Here is a 19,745-nt window from a genome sequence, read left to right as displayed (position 1 = left end):
AACAGTGGGGGAGGAAGCGGGGAGGAGAAAAGGTTTGATTTGGAGAGGTTGAGTTTAAGATGATCCAAGTACATCCAGGAAGAGATGGCCGACAGACGGGTAGAGATAAGGGGAAAGGAGAGGTCATCATCAGCATTGAAATTATATGAGGGAGGAGATGAGGGGACCCAGGAAGCGGATGTAGAAAGAAAACAAGAAGGGTCCCAGGACTGAGCCTTGGGGGACGCCTGTAAAAAGAGAGCAAAAGTTAGAGGGTGAGCCTTGCCAGTACACCCAGTACATGCGATCGGAGAGTTAGGAGCAAAACCGGGCAAAAGCAGTGCCGGACAGTCCCAGGTCAGCAAGGGAGGACAGGAGAATAGAGTGGTCAACTATTTCAAAGGCAGCATAGGGGTCGAGGAGAATTAGGACAGAGGAGAGGGAGGCGACATGGGCAGAGAGAGAGTTTGTGACAGAGAGAAGAGCAGTTTCATTGGAGTGTGCTGGGCAAAAACCTGATTGGAAGGGGTCGAGCAGAGAATGTTTTGACAGGAAAGCAGAGAGCTGGTGATGTGCCGCATCCTCAAGGGTTTTGGAGAAGAAAGGGAGAATGGAGACAGGATGGTAATTCTAGAAGGATGAGGGATCAAGGAGAGTGTTTTTTAAGATGGGGGTAATGCAGGCCTGTTTGAAGGGCCAGAGAGCAGAGAGGTGTTGAGAAGAATTGAAAGGGATCTTTGTTGGGGATTCCACAGGGAATCCTGAGCATTTTAGAAAGTAAAATTGGCAGGGACTGTTTCTCCTCACCACGCTGCAGCGGACCCTACTGCCCAGGCATAAAGCAGATATATGTTGGGCTGGCTGTCTTCAGGGGCAAGTAGCTCTGTACCACTCCTGAGTGTAAACAGGCAATTGATTTGGTCGTGGGAATCAAAGGACACCCACTCACTGCTGTGGTGAGAGAACAAAATTGGACATTCTAAATTGGGTAGAAATACAGGTAAAATACTCTATTACTTCAATTTGGCACCGCAGCTTTTATTTTAAATTGATCAAAGTGACTGCAGCCCTTAAACAAGGGTGGCCATTATACGAGGAAGACCTTTATAAATTATGCTATGATTTACAAACGCTGCAATATTTTATTACATGATGTAAGGCATTTTAGAAGCACCGCCATGAGAGGCTCCGATCTACAGCAATATATTGTGTGGTTTTGGGGATTGAATAAATTAGATTTACTGACAACGAGAGCCTATTAGGTGGGAGTTGGAAGGTCGTGGGAGTACTGTGTCAGCGAATAAGGAGAGTGTATTGGTTGCTATGGGGCGGGACAAGAAGAGGAGAGAGAACGGTAGTTGAGTGTGATGCAGTTGTTTTTCTTAACGAAAAATATTACCCCTGAATATCTGGTTTGATTTCTGTTAAAACTAAAATATATCCTACTCGGTTATTATAATTTTTTTCTCACTCTAATTTACCTGCTTGTTTGTAATTTCTCTGTAAGAGAACCCAAAACTAAAACTTCTCATAGATAGTAAGCAAGTTTATATATATATTTGTCCAGGACTGAGTAAAATACCAATTGAATAAAAAAACAAAACAACTAAACCCCTACAAGAATATATCTTCAGCCAGCTTTCAGATAGCGCTTAGAGTGACCGGCAAAGCTCTCCATCCAACCTGAGGATGAGGTAAGCTGACAGTCCTTGTTTTATCCCCTGCTGTGTTGGCACTGAACTCTGCTGGAAAAAAAGGGATGTGAAAGACTGCTTTGCTGCATAAAATCAAATTTGCTTACTAAGATGTGTGTACATTAGTTTGTATTACATGCAGGATTGAGGCTGCAGTCTCTTCAGGGGCATCACATGCACATAGCCAGAGTTGCAAGTTTCTTTATTTATTTTTTGAGTAGGGGTGGGGGAAAAAAAAAATACCTTTACGTTTCTTTATCGAGAACGGCTTTTATTCGAGGGCGGCATCTATTAAAAAGCTGATATCTGAGTGAGGCGTTAATTCGAGGGCAGCGTTACTTCGAAGAAATACGTTAATTGGGCAGTTCTCGCACTAATGGTCAAGGGTGTTGTGCACAACAGGAGCGTATTGAATTCTGGTCACTTTTTTACTCTTTTTTTTTTTTTTTTTTTCTCCACCACATAGAAAATCAAGAGTATTTCGAGAAGCACCGCTGGCCTCCTGTTTGGTACCTCAAGGAGGAAGACCACTATCAGCGAGTGAAGAAGGAGAGAGAGAAGGAAGATGTTGTGCTGAACAAGCATCATTCCCGACGCAAGTGGTGCTTCTGGAGCACTTCCTCTGCAGTTGCCTGAGCAGCAGCTGATGTTCAACAAGCCTCAATATTGTGTGCATTAATGACATTTCTACGACTTCTAGTATTTTTGTCTTAATATTTAAGAAGCAAAAAGAGAAACACATGTAGAGGCACTGAACTTAACACACATTGATTATTGACCTGGTTGGGGTTCAAAGCACAAATTTGAGTAAATACAATGCAAGCCAGAAAATAAATATAGACTACCCTCCAGGAAGTATTTGGACTCCCAATACTTGTTGGAAGAGGATTGTACAGGGGTTGGATTAAAAAAAAAAAAACCTGTAAGAAATACCCGCAGTTTGTAGCACACACTTTTGTGAGCTCTGAACAGGCTATTCCTCTTGCATGAATGGGTTTCCTGGTTTGCAGATGACGTCCAATACTTCTAGCTTTGTGATGCTCCAGTCATGCCTTCACCACTGCAATGGAATCCCATTCTGTAATAATGAAAATCTGCATCTCCTTCCTAGTAAGACTACATCTGTATTCAGAAAGGACATTGTCAAAAACAATCATCTTATTCTCTTAAATTCATTCAGCACTGACCTGGCTGCCCATTATTAGCCCCACGCTTTATTGACAATGTTATGACAGGTCTGTTATCTAACCCCTGTATGTGTTTGGCATATGGCATATCTTGCCATTATTATGAGGCATTGGTCTTCAGCAATTTTGTAAGTTTTGTTTTTTGAATGCTGCTGTTCTTGGGTGTTTTAAATTAATTTAACTCTGTTTGGGCAATAAATATCCAACCCAAATATTGGACCTTCTATCCATTAGAATGTATTTTAAAAGCAGACCTGGTAAAATGTTATGTCAGGTGTAGTTCTGAAGTTGGACTTTATCTTACCGCGTTACATCGTGTAATGGGTTAATCCCAGTTTCTGACTGTATTTGGCATAGGTGCTGCCAAACAAAATAAACTTGCTAAGTTTAAACATTTATTTAATATATAGCGTTGTTGGGCTTTGTTTTCATAAAGTGACACAATTTTTAAATGTCGTGTGGTTCTTTTAGGCGTAAAGTATAGAAAACATAATTGAAACTAATGCAAAATGTGGAAGTAGTGGCGTGTGTCCCTGCTGTATATGTGGAATTGCCGTAACAGTGATGTCGTTTATAGCAGTGGCAAATTTAAAAACAAATGTGACACCAATTACGAAACACTTACCGCAATAACAAGAAGATTCATCTGTTTGAAAATAGGGCCCATTGTCTCTGATACCATCATATTAGCCAAATATTAATACGTGTACATTTGAACTGGAGACAATAGTAATTTTAATGGAAAAGTTGAAAATTATTTTTGTACAAGTGTTACGATATTCTTTTTTGTAGCGCATTAGTAACTTATGTTGTCCAGCTTTTAAGAGACTCATCTCTAATAATTAGAAGGACTTTGTATATATTTGTTCAGAGTTAACTTAATATGCACCTAACCAGAAGAATATAACTTTAAACCTGCTCTTTGCAACTAATTTTAGCTATCACTTGGGTCAGGCTAGGTTTTCCTTGATAATCTTTGCTCATGTAATGTTGCAGTGTGCTCCATTTAGATTTAGTTTATGGCATAAGCTTAAAGTACTTTTAACTAGTACTTTCATATAAACATTTGCAGTGTATATGTAGAAAATATAAACTGAATTTCCAGTTGTGTGCTTTCAAGAAATATAAGCTTTTCAAAGTGCATTCCTGGCTATTTAATTGTAGGTCAACAAACAGTATAAAACAAGCAGTAGATGTTTGTGTCAGTCGTTCTGCAGTGTCCACTTCCAAAATGTAGTAATTTCCATTGCTAAGGAAAGCATATGGCTTGAAAACCCTAAAGGGAACTTAATGCTAAAATATGCTTTCATTTGTATGGTACATTGATTTTGTTAGTGAACCAAAGCTGTGCTTAGATTCTCATATTTACTAGAGACTATGTTATTGTTACTAATTGGTATACAGAGTAATAATGAAAAAGTATTGTCATTAGCTGCTAAAACCAAGTGGCTGGTTCATTTGGTTACTGCTGTCAAAGGCCTTTGATCTTGCTGGTCATTATCCTTTAAAAGCTGTTTTTGGTTTGTTTGTTTTTTATTTTTTGAAGAAAATGATGTTTAATAAATTTATTCATTTAACTTGAATGTGCTGTGTCTTATTTATTTAGGTATATTATCTGTTTTGAGTTTTCGACGCATTGCATTTTTCAGGCAGACTATCAAGTTAACTCTGGTTGCCATAACAACAGCCAAGAAAAACTGGTTCATGTGACATATGATGTCAGTAGGCCAGTAGCAGAACTACAAAAACTATTCTTAAAAAAACTAAGTTGGCAGATTGAGTACCAGAATACTAAATGAGCCAAATAGGAGCCTGTAACTGCTGCATATAAACTGCCTTGAATGATCCCCTTCACATTCATTTCAACATCAAAAATAGCAGAGTGGCCTATTTCTGGGCCATTCTCATCATATTTAGGTGCTTTAATGCTGAACAACCACGATGCAGGAAATAAAAGATGCATCATTTAGAAGCAACTGAGACAGCCCAAAATCCAATACATTTACATTGTTTTTTTTTTAGCACCTAACAGACTTCTCAAAAAGCACAGTATCTGAGTAACTCCAATAAGATTTTGAATAATCTCAAAAATCATGAAATGTATGGTAACATCAAAAAATTAAAAAAAAAAAAAAAAAAAAAAAAACATATGAAAATGTAATTTTAATGTACAGTATTTGCTCTTTAAAACACGGTACTTGCATTGAAGTCGTCATGTGGTGTCTCTAGGCATGAAAAGCTGATGAAATGCTAGTGAATTAGCCCACTGCTCTTCCTAGTGTCCCAACTCCATTATTTCTGTGCCTCAAATCCCCTGTCTACTTAAAAATAATAATGTCTGGAACTCAATACAGGACAGTCTCACATCCCAGCTATTTCTAGACACAAGTACTGTCAAACTAATAGATTTACTGCTACCCAATTAAGCTCCTGACCACTACAGCATAATCTCTGATTCTTAATAGATGATTAAGTGGCTTTCTGAGAATTCTGCTGGGATTTCAGTGGTATCTGTAAAATTATATCTTTTGCATTAAAGTAATAAACAGGTTATGTACCTGAGCAAGAGATTGGTTTAAAATAAATTCAACACTACTGAGGAAATTTCATTTTTTGAAATACATATTTAGAATTATGAATTCAAATAATAAGGCAATATCACTGATAGCTGCATTTAGTTTTAAAGTAAGTAGGAGGATGGGGCTTGGCACAGGCTGCAAAGAGAGTGGTTTAAATTGACCTGGATTGAAAACAATCAATCAATCCAATTATATTTTTACAGTTGTATTTAGAGTTTCCTAGCTGAAACTTCGGAAGATTTACATTACAGTAATTTGAACAGGGTATTAGATGATTGCAAAACATTTAAGTGTGCTTAAAGTGAGAAGATCATGAATATGGGTCAAGGCCTCAGGTTCAGAAAGATCCCCAGAAACCTAACCTGTCATAAGTAGCCTGGTTTGTGTTAGAGAAACAAGACCCATGAATACAAATAAGGTGTTCTGTTATAGATGAATACTTTTTAACTGAGATCAGCGTTAATAAGTATCTTATTCAGATATTTTTGGTCATGAAATACATACAGTCACTTGTTCTTTGTGTGTTGAACTTGTAAGGGATCATTATCATATGATTGATAATTATCCTTATTTACCTTCCCGTCTTAATCCAACTTGGTTAACGCTGCCCTGAAAGCACTCTTAAGAAACACTATGTTCTTCATATATTTTATTTGTGTAAGAGTTTGGCTTGCTTGGTATTCTCTTAAACAATCTCTTCCAGTTACACCACATTTAAAGTATACGCCTTCAATTGAAGAATCTGGCTGTTATTTAAAGGTTTGATACTGTTGCTATTCTAGACGCCTCTGATGGCCTGCTCTTCTTTTCACTAATGTTATGTCCCAATCGCTCTGTACCGCACTGTTCAATTACAGCTGCATCCCTCTATCAATGGGGTTAATGGCTATCATCTTGTGGTTGACCTCTCCCAGCTGTCAGGGTTCTCACTTCAGAAATAGGACAAGACTAATTCTGTCAATTTGTACTGTATTGAATCTTTCTTTTAGTGTCAGATTATTTTTCCCAATTATGTTCCCTAACCATAGGATGTCAAGAGATCTACCGCCCCCTGGAGGAAAGCCCCCCAGCCAAGATGGATAACTTGCCATGGCTAGGCAGCATGCTCGACTGCATGACTCGCCCTGCATATCCCACCTGATCATTTCATTACCAGGTGAGTCACTCAGGACCAGCAATGTTCATAATTATCATAAAAACAGATCTTTAGTACCCTAAATGAGGCCTTTTATTGTTATTGTGAAGTAATTTTCTCCAATATGTAAAAACACTGGGGGTCTGTTCAATTGATCTCAAGCATGGCGGATCTAAATACCTCCATCATTTAAATCATTAAAATATGGGGGACTTGAGAAAACCACCATCTCTAACAGTGTGTTTGAATCTGAAGTTAATCTTTGTCTTTTAAAAGTAAGTAAAATGATAGGTTTGGTCCTTATTTCTTATTTAAATGGCCACTGTGGCCACTATTGAGATCAATTGAATATACCCCATTATATATTCACTGTTATTTATTGCAACAATGTCCTTCTGGCTCAGATGTATGAGTAATCAGGACAGTTTTCAATCTCTTGTTATTCCCACAGTCTGGTGTATTTACTTAAATAATGCTCTTGCCTCACTTATTGAATGATCTTCAAAGGAACCCCCTTTGTGAGACAGAACTCAACTGTCAAGCAAACCACATTTTCCTCCCCAAAATTGACTTCTTTGGTGGTGACTGTCAATGCTGGTATTACATTCAATGTGACACTAGTCTTGGCAGTCACCATTTTCTGAGGTAAAATGATGAACAAATATTCCACCCAGTTCATTTGAAAACTGGGTATATATTGTAAAAAGATTTAGTAGGGTGTTACAAAATCCACAGTATTATAAATCAGAATATGCATGCATCACTGTTTGTATTGTTATAACACTAATAGCTTCACTGTTAGATTTTTTGTTGAATTGCAATCTCTATCATTCCAGGGGTGGACATTGCTGTGCCTCTCAGCTTCCGGACAGTAATGGCAGAGTGCCAAAAAAACACTATGTTCCCCTTAAACAATTACATTATAGTTAGATTATGCAATTTAAAGGTATAGCCCTAACAAAAGTTGTCAATTGTAAAAGCATAGCAATGTGTAATAAAGCATAGTGAAAGCCTGATAAAGCATAGGTGAGCATTCTAAAGCCCAGAGAGGTATGGTACATATGGTACAAACATAGCAAAGCATGGTCAGTTATGGTAAATGCATTGTGTAACTATTGAAAAAACATAGGAAAACTGCAAATAATACAGTGAAAACGTGGCAATTCCTTATAAGCACCCCATAGTTTAAAACATTTGTTTTATTATAAGCCTATATTGACAATACAAGCTTAATAGGTTAGGTGTCAGATTAAAATTGTATTGATATAGATCTGCTGCCAAAGGAAAATAACGAGGCATAAAACCTTTTGTAATGCTTCAGGGACTGAGTTTAAAGAGATTTGAAATCTGTCTTGTTCATTTCAGCAGGCCGAGATCAAACTAGTTTAAACTGCATCCCAGTTATGATTATGAACTGGCAGAAATTCTGCTCTTCAATTGCTTTACAAACACAACTGAAGGCTGTCTATTAACATAAATTAAAATACATTCTACATGCAGGTGCTATATTGGGATAAGGTGCAGTTTTGTGTTATACTCTGCATAATGAAGATGGAAACTTATTGGAATGGTTTTATCTGAATAAATTCCCAGAGGTTTAGGCCAGTTACCTGAGCGATGACAATGTGTGAGCAAATAAAAGCGTTCCATTATTTTACAGCATGCTTTGTTATAATTGTACTATTGTGCTTCAATATGTTCTTGTCAGCAACATTATACAGGCAGTAGGGTGTGCTATCACCTGTCCCCATGATGCTGCTGTATAAATTATATACTGAACAACATTTGTGCTTTTTGCATAAAGCCATGTTATGTAAACTGATTATTCTGTGAAGTGCTTAGCTTCATTTTCATCTTTCTCTTCCTTCCATTTCATGTTAGTTTATTTGATTTGTATTAGATATAATCTGTTTACTAAAGTTTGGGATTCAGAACTCCAACAATCAGCATCTCAAAATATACATCTGCATTTTAGCCCAGACTATACAGGAATTTAAAAGTTTAACTCCCTGATGATTTATGTCAGTGTACTGATAAAAATCGCTCATTTCCATTAATGTACAATATATTTTTGTTTTTTCTTAGTGGTTCTAGGTTTTGTTGCTCCAACATCAGGTATCAGTTTAGGGGTTTAGGTGGCTGCATCGTGAAGTGGTTGGCTGATGGCACACACTTTGGAGGACAGCATGTGTTTGTCTTCACCGCTCCCGAGTCAACGCAGGGGTGGTAGCGGTGAGCCAAGCTTAAAAATAATAATTGGAAATTGGGAGAAAATAATAAAAAATAATTGGCAACTACTAAATTTTTTTTAAAAAGTTATCAGTTTACCTTTACGTGGCTCTGAGCCTGTCTGGAAAAGTGTTAGTCTTCATTATTCCATTCAAATTACATGACACTGTGACCTTTCAGCTCTGGAAGGTGCATAGCTGGGGCAGGGTGGTCACAGTGTCACGTGATTTGAATAGAATGCTGAAGGCTGTTCAACCCTGCCACTTAGGATTCCCCAGACAAAGTGAAAGCAAGTTCAAAGCCAGGTAAAGGTAGGTTTTGAAAACAAAGATAACTCTATATTGGAGCAACAAAGCATGGAACGATTTAGAATGACGGTAAACAATAGGGGAAATGTAAAAAAGAAGTGAAAATAACATCTGAATTACTTACTCTTAAAGAAATAGAACATACCAGACTAGACGCAGACACTTCTTCCCAGTGTTATACTGCATATCGAAAACTGTTTTTTTCATTGCAATTAACCAGTTGTGATTAATGATTATTCACTGATTAATGCAAAAGTCATGATTGTATTTTAAATACAATCCCAGACCTCAAGATATGTACTTGAAAAAATATCTATAACTCTCAGAAGTGAATCTCATTCATTGTACACAGTTTGACTATTTGAATAATGGCAAGCACCAATCCAATCGATACACTATTGTCAACCACACAGCAGCTCTTGCCAACATAGTTCCAGAAACACAGAGTTACTGAGTACACAATTTCAAAAAAAGTTTTGTCCTTTATCACGTCATTTGAATAACAGGGCTCCTGCACTGGTACTGATACGCCACAAAATCAATGCTCTGTTTTAAAAATTCTGTAATCCATCCTTTTTCTTTCTTGAAGGTTACCGTTTTCTCAAACAGACTGTCTCGGCTTGTTTTTGCTGCTGTAAATAACTCTGTGGTGTAGTTTGTATCACGTTGAACAGTGCATAGCAGATGTCTCTTCATCTGTAGACTTTTGAAGGAGGGGGGGCAAACTTTTATGTGTTTAGCTAATATGATGACATATAAAACAATTTCTACAAGATTAAGAACTAGTGCAGACGTGGTTTATGAAGAGCTAAAACAGCCCTAATTGTTTTTTATTCAAAAACTGCATAACGTTCATTACAATCTCCAATATGAAAAAGGCACTTGCTTTTATTCCTAATTTTACATCAGCCTGGGGCTACATGTACAACAATATAGTTGTGCTACACTAAGGTTAGTACTTCCTGACATTTCAAATTTCCAGAATCACACAACACAAAATAAATACCAATAATATATATATATATATATATATATATATATATATATATATATATATATATATATATATATATATATATATATATATATATATAATACACACACACTGTAGATTTGTTTCTAGGTAGATAATTTCCACAGCTTCCCTCACATAATGTTTTATATTACTGAGACCTTTATAATATTTTGTAATGTTTTTATTCCTAAAATGCAATGTTTAACACATTTCCATGTATGATTACAGTAACTGTCTGCAGGTTATTATGTCATGTTTTAAAAGGAAGAAACCATTAAAACTTTTTTTTGCAGCAGAGCTACTGTCTGAGGTGTGAGAATTAAAAATGAAATAATGGAGAAAAAAAACTTGAATAAACTACTTTTTCAGTATTGCCTCTCTCTGCAGTATAGGAAAATAACTACCAACAGATGTCATATACATATACATAGATGGCATAACTGAATAATTTGTTACGCAAATTACTTTCTTGCAATGCACACATTTGACAAAGTGTTTGCTTTAAAACAAACAACCTATAGAACAGAGGGGTTTCAGCTGGGAATTAGAGGCAGTAAGCATTGAGGAACAGGTTAGTATTCCTACAGAATAGTTTGAACAGCATGCAGATTGTCAAGCAGCTCGAAGACGTTCTGCCGCTGTATGGTGGCGCTATATTACGCTATTGACAGTATTATGGTAGGTGTTTCTATAGCTTTTTCCCCAATTCTTGAAAGATAAACACATGTTGGGATCAATCTAAGATACTACCCTTTCTAAAATGTACACTTACAGGTTTATGTAAGGTTTCAGTTTCATGTTCAGTGTTATACAAAAATTGAATTGCTGTGTCTGACTGTCTGCTATATTCTTCCATAGTTCATCATTCAGTGCACTCTGCTTCACCGGCTTTGTTGGCTTGCCAGTTTGTTCACATTACCGAAATTCATGTTAGCAGCAGACGCAAGGCCCCTCCCTTCTTTCAGCTTCTTGGCCACTCTGTGACCGCGCTCCTTCTGCTACCGGCAGCAGGATGGGTATGAATGAGGTATATAAACTCAAGAGACGCATAACAGAAATGTAAACAAAGCAGCGACAATATATCTCCTTTTTTTTTTGATGACCTGTTTGGTGTTTTTTGTATATTTAATGCCATTTGTATTAAATATGTAAAACATATATCTTGCACATTGAAAGAGAAGAAACTTACATATTTTGTCCCACGTCATAATTTTCCTCATAAATTCCACTTGTGAGTACCTAGGACTATGATATATTAGCGCCATCTAGTGGTCAAGCAAAAGAACTGCAGTGTAACATAATTCCAAAATGTTGATCCGTGCATGCCGTGTGTATTATACATCTTTACATTAGTACAAACACAGCATTCCGTAATAATAAAAAAAGGAGTTTCACTAAACTGTGCTTTTATTTTAATTTTCCACAAAAATATAATAAATAGTAATACAATAAATATGCAACCATGTCTTTCATATTTTGTGCAATTGGTGAGACAGATTGTAGTGACAAGTGACATTCCAGTTTCTTCTAAATGTGTTCCATTGGATTGAGATTAGGGGATTATGGTGACCATAAAAGATATCTGAAGTCTCTATTGTGATGCTTTTACCACTGCTCAGAATTCTGGAACGGTGGATGCCTTGAAGGTAACTGTCACCATCAGGGTACAAGTGCAGCATTGTTGGGGGGACTTGACCTGCAACTTTGTTTAAATTGCGGCACTTGTTTGTGCTTTCAGAGTAATGCATGGACCCAGGGTAAACCAGAACAAGCCCCACACAACAGCAATGCCAAACCCAATCAGGTGGACAGGTCTTAATAAAGTGGTCAGTTGGTGTATATAATTACCACTTGAGATTAAATTTAGGTCATCCTATAGTACATACTAAAGAATACAGGAGGGGATGCATGCTACTGTTATAATCACAAATGCTGCACAGAAGCATGTGTGCTGATGGAAGATAAGGATGTATTGCTATATATCATATTGTAAGCACCCGTCAAAAGTTGAAATGTCCACAGGCTTCATCATTTGTCTGGATAAAAGAATCACTGAAGAAAGCAATATCTTAAACCTCTTAATTAAAGCAGTAATTCTTTAAACTGTTTATTTCATGTTCTCTGCAGGTTCCCTCAGCTCTGTTCTACTTTGTTGAAAAGCAGTTTAAGACTGGTAAACAACTGATTAATTTCCTTTAACATGTGACTGATCTGAAAAACTAAATTACACACATGATGAGGACACTTAGAGGTGTTGCATAACTGTACACAGGACACATGCAAAATCTGAGTCCCAATCAGTATATTAGGATCATTTTGAACTAATTGTAAATTATGGTCAAGTGTGCCAAGACTTATCTTGCAAAACACACAAACCAAATGACCATACAGCTTGTATAACTTGGAAAACCTACACAACTTGCTTAAATATTATCTTGATCAATTTTGAATAAAGCCCTTAATTATCCCAGCAAGCAAACACTACACATGATACGACCGGTTGAAAAAGCCTGAAATACCCAGGGCAGTTCATCTCATAATCCAGCCTTCTCATTTTCTACACTCCTGTTATCCCAACCACATCCTGACAGAAAAACCAGAGGTCAAATCCTTCAGTTTAATGAGCTGAACTCTGGTCCTGTTTACAGTATAAAAAAAATAGTGCTCAGGTATCAACTTTAACATTGTGACTCATTTTCCATGGTATCTTTTTACCATGTAGTTTTTCAGTCATTGAAATACCTGGGTTTGGTAACAGTATTTTATTACACAATTGTATGTTAAAGTATTAAATACATAAATAAATACAAAAACAGGTATCATTTTAATTGCATTTTAGTATTTTGGTAATTCAAAAGGTGCTCTTTATTATTGAAATTATATACACTGCTTTCCAGCAGTAGTACACATCACAATTTAATCTGAACACAAAAGTATTTACAGAAAGTGTTCAATTACACAAATTCACATACAATACTAACTCCACAACCCAAAAGGTTAACGTGCAGAGAAAGGAAAAATAAAACATTTATACAGACTGAAAGAAAAGTATCTAAAGTAAAACATAAATCCATTATTGTTAGATTTCACAAAAAGGAAATGGAAATTGATGCAGCTATCATTTTTCCAAGGCAATTAGACTTTCTTGATTGTGTTTGCAGGCAGGTTAGTTTTATCCAGGTCCTCAAAGTAAGGGTGATTAAGGGATTGCTTTGCAGAAATTCTTTTTGCAGGGTCGTAAATAAGCGTTTTCTGCAAAAAACATAACATAAGAAAATGCAACACACAGAGCCCCATTTCACAAACTTGGACAGTTAAGTATTTGTGCAAATGTTTGTGGAAAATTAATCCACTGGTATCTCTTTATGCACTGCTTGCCTGAGCAGATTTAAAAGCCCAAATAAACATGTATTTATTCTAGATCAAAATGTTTTAACCCCTTAAGTAAATAAAACAAACAATTGTAAAATGCATAGGCTCTTACCGCTAACAAGTCCAGGCCGTCTTCATCTAGATTTTTCACAAGGGATGACAGACTTCCCGATTTCCACTTGGGGAACGAGTTTTTGTAATCTGGCAAGGACTCCACGTCCGGCCAAACATCATTGTTTGGCGTTCCCAGGGTCCTGTCAAAGTGAAGGAAGAACTTGGGAAGCAGTATTCAAAGACAGTTTACCTGCACAAAACCAGGCTAAAAGTACCCAAGACGGGAAAAATAATATTAGGTGGAAACGTTACAAGTCTATCAGGTTAGGATTCCACTACATCGACATACAATGTCGCCCATTAACAATGGAACAGCCTCTCAATAACCCAGATAAAAAGGATATACCCATGAACTTTTGTACTCCATTGATGAAGTAACAAACTCATGCCCATTAATGGGTGATAATAAACCTGAAAACACAGTAAAGCGAGTTGCCTTATGAACTACAATGACAAGGCCTGAAAAAATACCTTAATCTTTGATTGCCGATTCATGGCTTAAATTTACCCCAGGCAACACATACTGCAATGTCAGTCAAATGACCGAATACAGAATTCTCTCATGGATGCAGTGTACGATATTGGTCCTTATTTCTATGCTGGGTGACAAGTGGAATCCCCACCATTAACTTTAACTGGGATTCAAAGTCATGTTATCCTGTGACAACAGCACACATGGGTAACAAAATGGCACAAAGATTCCCCCATTCATAGCACAGCAGTCTTCCACAGAATTACTGGTTCTGTTGAAATCAATCTCAAAGCAGAAGCAGCACACAGTGACACATGAAGTCTCCTTCGCTACTAAGAGTATAGATTGTACGAGTCAGTTCAATTATTGAGGCTGATGTGACTTTGTGGTGTTAATGGGATTTGAGATGCAAAATGAATACCAGGGCTCGCAAAAATCGCTATCCCGACGTTCTGGGACAACCAAAAAAATCTGGTCAGACAACAGTGGTTTTTTTTGGCTGCTTGCCCAACGGGCAACATGATTTTTTTACTCTAACAAGATAACGTTCTGTGCTTTAGTCAAACAGCGGTTTCTCACTTGAGATTCCGCTCACAGATCACCCCGGTAAAACAGGATTAGAGGAATCAATATTTTTCATTGGTAATGCTCGAGTGATTTCCGGGGTGACTTACACGTACACATTGCTTGTGACCAAATCCCACGAGGATTGCCCCGTGAAACACGCCTGACAACTCAAGCGATCCTATCTAGTCAGTGCACTGGCATGTATCACATGACTGTCTGCAGTGCTCCAGTGAAACGAAGGGTAAAATTGTACTGTGTTCTTCAACGAATAGGATATAGCCAGAATACTGGATGCAGCATGCCACAAATACTTTCTATTCACAATCTCATGGTATTATTATTAGCACTAGTAGTGACAAATACTACAATAAAGAAAGTCAAAGAATAAAACAGTACTATTATTAATAATTTAGCTAATGCCTTTATCCAAGGGGACTTCCTTAACTTACTCCAGCAGCTTATATTCGTTTTGGATTGTCCTTTTACTGTAGCGAACAAAGGCTTTGGACCCAAACAGGGTTGTTATAGTGTGGGTGTACTGTATTTAGTATTTGACTTGTATGTTTAATATACGACACCGTTATATTAATATATAATGTGTGCACATTTGTTATTTCATTTTTGTTATTTTTCACTTCCCATAGTGTTCAACACTTAACAGAGGGTATAAAGAAGTTTGGATCAGAATCCAGTATCATCCCTTACAAAAAAGTAATATACTGCAAGTATATTTGTGCCAAAATTGTCTGGTTTTAGTATACTATTGGTACCATTATACTAGCCTATTTTGGCACAGGTATGTTGACGTTGTCTCTTCCTAGATATGCACCTCCAGATTTCTGACAAATACTTCTAGAAAACCAGGAGCAACTTCTGCTCTGGATCAAAAAGCTATAATGCTCTGTGGCTGCCTGCCTATATGTATAACTATAAAAAAAACTAGTAGAAACTAACTAAAACACAAGTCTGGGAAAAAAACAAATGGAAGTCTGGAAAAAGTATGGAATTTTGATGTTGAAAGAGTGTATGAACCCTGAGTTACTGTACCTATATTGAGTATAGTGTACTTTGTACAAATCACAGTCCATAGGTCAAATTATGGGCAACTTAACATTTTTTTGGACAACCGAAAGTCTACAAATGGATTGCCTGAAGGGCAAGTACCATTACCAACATTTTGCGAGCCCTGACACCTCTGATTTTCATAACTGTAGCCCAGAGTAATTATGTAAACAGATTTCTGGTGTGCATATAAAGAGCCACAATCCCATTTCATAACAGCCACAAATCAAACCCAAATATTAGAATCTGATTTTTTGTGGTTAAATAAAATCATACCTGAATATTCTGAATAGCTGGTCTATTTCCGAGTCTCCATGGAAGAGGGGTTTCTTAGTGGCTAACTCTGCGAATATTGTTCCAACGCTCCATACATCTACTGGTGTAGAGTAACGAGCAGAACCAAGCAATACTTCAGGGGCTCTGTACCACAGCGTCACCACCTGAGTGGAGGCAGAAAACCTTTACTGCGAGCATTCGGAGTAAAGATAAGATCTCAGCACCAGTCACTACAATATGCACGTTACCATGGTACTGAAATGGAACATATGACAGTCAAGAAACCTGTGAACTTACTGTGTTACAGCTATTCACTCGATCGGACCGCTGTACTAGAAGTAACTGGCAACTTCTGCCCTTGAGCGCTCACGTTTCATGTGATATGACAATGCAGGTGTTACTTTGGGGTACCATGCGTATTATGAAGCGAACTCAAAACGAGACTAACATTATCTTCCAGTTGGATTCAAACAAACAAGGCACCAATATGGGGGTGGGGTGGTGGAGGATAGTAAGTAGCATAGATGCATAAAATCACTTGCCTCATGAGTATAAACTCGTACTGGAATTCCAAAGGCTCTGGCCAGTCCAAAATCTGCCAGCTTAATTACTCCTTTATTGTCTATCAACAAGTTTTGTGGCTTCAAGTCTCTGTGAAGAACCCTTCGAGAATGGCAAAACACTATCCCTTGCATAATCTGGTAAAGGTAGCTCTGTAGAAAATGAGAAAGACAAAATTAGCCAGATTGATTTGTCTTTAAACTGTTACTATTAAAATAAAACAAGAACTATACATGCAATGAATACTGGGGTAGGAAAGGAATAACTAAACCTACAGGTAAAAGGTAAGGTACGTAGGTTTAGATAACACATGGGTTAGCTTATTGGGCCATTTTACAAATAACCAATCTGAATTTTACTGCAAATCGGTGGCATATGCCCAGCTGTATAAGTTCATATGTACAGCCGACCCGATCTCTTATGGCATGTGTGGGTGGGTAACAGGGCCATGAATCAAAGCACTTCTCACACCTTTACAAGCATCCGATCCATGTACTGGCCAGAAGGTATAGAATCCAAGTATTTCTTTAAGTCCATAGAAAGAAATTCAAAGACAAGGTAGAGTCTTGATTCCTGCATGAGCACATCCTGAAGACTGAACAGAAATTAAATTTAGGATTTACCTATTGTTAGATAGCATTAGGGTCAGCATGGCTATGTTACAAATGTGGCTGCTCTATAGTGTTAAACTTCCAGCAACTTTTCAAAGAATATTTTTTTACTTATCCCACAGGAAATGTGTATTTAATGACTACACTGCTAAATCTAGTGTTAGGCTGCAATACTAAAGGCTACATTGTTTTAACAAACTGACAAATTTAAAGTCATTCTATACATAAATTAAGCCCATGTGCTTCACCCCACCACAAGCAACCCCTAGTCCCTTAACATGCTGTAGTAATTCAATTATAACTCACCAAACTATGTTGGGATGTTGTAGTTCTTTAAGTAGAGATATTTCTCTGATGGCTGTGCTGGGAACACCTTCTTCCTCACTTTCAAGTCGAATTTTTTTCATGGCCACCACCTGACCGGTTGCCTTATGCCGGCCTTTGTATACAACTCCATAGGTACCTATCCAAAGAGGAGAACATTAGCACTCTCAGCATGGATATCTACCACTAGCGAAATCATTTGCACAGATTAAACTCCAAAATCGTAACCATCATTCAACCTTAAACCTTCAAATGCTTGGATATACATATCAAAAACAAGCAAAATTATAGTGCTATTTTGGCAAAACAAGAGCAGAGCTACGATAACAATATTTCATAATGTATACCCTTAGCGTTTTATGTAAAATGTCAGTGTAACGTTCAACTATTTTGGTAGTCTGCAGTTTTGGCCCCAGCTTGTTAAAGATTCCGCTGCTAGTGATAGCTTGTCAAATGCAGTTAGCAGACCAAAGCAGCCAGTTTACACAATATTGGATGCGCTGAACCATATGTTTTCAAAACTAGCACTTTTTAACGTGTAATGAGGAGTTAGCAGACAGCTAGCTTTACTGTTTATTGAAACATTTTCATTAAATTTCGCATGAAGACAGTGATGCCGGTACCTTATTGGTCCTATGTCATTCGAGATATAAAACTTTTTTTGGAAACAGTAACTTGAACAACCATTGTAGATACTCACCCTCTCCAATTTTTTCTATCTTCACATAATCGTCCATGCTTCCTCTAATTAAACCTACACATAATAATAATAATAATAATAATAATAATAATAATAAATAAAATTAAATCCTGTCACAGAACTGTCATGCATCACGAAATGTTCGGTTTTGCTGCCTTGAGCTTAAAATCTTTTGCAAATTCAGTACTCCCTTCAACCCTATAAATATGACAGCACAAAAACATAACGCGCTGAAATCTAGATCATTACTAAAATATTAAATTTAGAATTGACAAACTGTGCCTATCAGCAATGGCTGGAGGACGACTTTAAACTTAGTTATTTTCAGCTGACCGCTAAAACATCGTGACAAAAAATAAGGGCAATAATTGTATTTGAATTTGGTAAGGTATTTGTTGGCCCATCAAGACTAGGCCTGGAATACTACCAGTGCACGACGTAACCGTGTCGTGATAAGTCATCAGACTATTTCAATTTGTTTTAAAACGACATCGGCTTTGTAATATACTGTGTTTATATTTTACCCTATTACGTGGCGTACCTCGTTTCAGATTATGTTGCAGTCTATACAACAGCTGTACAACTCTAAATACAACAATGTAACGATAAAACTAAACTAACTAAACATTTACAGTATAATGCATTACATGTTGAGGAAAAGGAAGCCTGCGTACCCAGAGTATAGACTTCAGTCCCAGAAGTAATCGTAACAAGTATTATTACCGGTAGATATAATTTTCAAGACAGATAACTATATAGATACGCCGAAAGCATAGTCCAATGACTTTAATATTTTACATTATAAACAATAAAAGGAATAGCTACATAAAAACATACGCTTATCCCACGGCTGCTTCTGAAATCTTCCGTCTCTCAACTGAATGAATGCCTTTCAAACTGACCGCGGCGCTGCTGCAGTTTAAATCCAAGCAATCATGGACCTCGATTACTTTCAAAGGGACCAATCAGAACGTAGCCGCCCAGGCGCGGGAGAGAGGCTTTAAAACGCGCCGATTAAAATAGACGCGTGCGGCGACGAAAATAAAAAAAAAACAACATTGGAGTACAATTTTAGGATCTCTCTGTAGAAGGATATTGTGCGGTCGGTTCCATAATTTGACTATTTCTAATTGAGTACTGTTTTATCCTTTCAACGCCACAAACAATACTTATCTGAAATATAGCTCCTGTAGATTTTTTTTATGTACAACTAGAACAAACATTTATTGTTTACATGGTGTAGCCTATACATCAACAAAGTTTAAAGCAAATGTATAATTTGTTTCTATATATATATATATATATATATATATATATATATATATATATATATATATATATATATATATATATATATATATATGTGTGTGTGTGTGTGTGTGTGTGTGTGTGTGTTTATTAATTCATTCAGTTCTAAACATGGCCTCTGAAAAACATTAAGCAATGTTGCAGCAATTGTTGATGGTGATTTAAAAATCTGTCTTTATGCAGGTAATGAACAACAGTTACTGAAAAAAGCCTGAACCAACAACACCTTCTCCAAGGTGAGAATTGCGATGG

At 37.0% G+C, this 19,745-nt stretch overlaps 2 protein-coding genes across 8 annotated transcripts in view; one reads left to right on the top strand and one right to left on the bottom strand.

Annotated features, from left to right (window-relative positions):
* The window catches only part of LOC121325978 (rho-related BTB domain-containing protein 1-like), a 48,010-nt gene extending 43,573 nt beyond the window's left edge, over positions 1-4,437 (top strand). For all 5 annotated transcript variants that reach the window (XM_041269088.1, XM_041269086.1, XM_041269089.1 and 2 more), the window contains one exon: positions 2,140-4,437. In XM_041269088.1, coding sequence (XP_041125022.1) covers positions 2,140-2,309 — 170 coding nt within the window. In that variant the 3' untranslated portion in view covers positions 2,310-4,437. The remainder of the gene's footprint in view (positions 1-2,139) is intronic.
* An 8,508-nt stretch (positions 4,438-12,945) lies between these two features.
* LOC121325792 (cyclin-dependent kinase 1-B-like) lies at positions 12,946-19,094 on the bottom strand. 3 transcript variants are annotated; one of them, XM_041268834.1, is made up of 8 exons: positions 19,023-19,094; positions 18,186-18,239; positions 17,468-17,624; positions 17,022-17,145; positions 16,532-16,702; positions 15,990-16,153; positions 13,611-13,752; positions 12,946-13,378 (listed from the first exon to the last, which is right to left on the bottom strand). In XM_041268834.1, exons 2-8 carry the CDS (start codon positions 18,220-18,222, stop codon positions 13,262-13,264), a joined length of 912 nt encoding a protein of 303 aa, XP_041124768.1. In that variant the 5' UTR covers positions 18,223-18,239; positions 19,023-19,094; the 3' UTR covers positions 12,946-13,261. The 3 variants fall into 3 exon arrangements, with proteins under 3 accessions (XP_041124768.1, XP_041124770.1, XP_041124767.1); XM_041268836.1 differs by having other exon boundaries at positions 18,860-19,066; XM_041268833.1 differs by having other exon boundaries at positions 19,011-19,029.
* Between the last annotated feature and the right edge of the window lie 651 nt (positions 19,095-19,745).

This window comes from Polyodon spathula, chromosome 13, assembly GCF_017654505.1.
Source record: "Polyodon spathula isolate WHYD16114869_AA chromosome 13, ASM1765450v1, whole genome shotgun sequence".
NCBI lineage: Eukaryota > Metazoa > Chordata > Actinopteri > Acipenseriformes > Polyodontidae > Polyodon > Polyodon spathula.
This window is presented reverse-complemented; position numbering and strand designations above follow the sequence as displayed.

Coding starts and splice junctions, on each gene's coding strand:
- LOC121325792 (XM_041268833.1), bottom strand. Junction 17,146..17,467: donor CAACATCCCAACATAGTTTG/GTGAGTTATAAT, acceptor ATTTCTGTTCAG/TCTTCAGGATGTGCTCATGC. Junction 13,379..13,610: donor ACGGCCTGGACTTGTTAGCG/GTAAGAGCCTAT, acceptor TGTTTTTTGCAG/AAAACGCTTATTTACGACCC.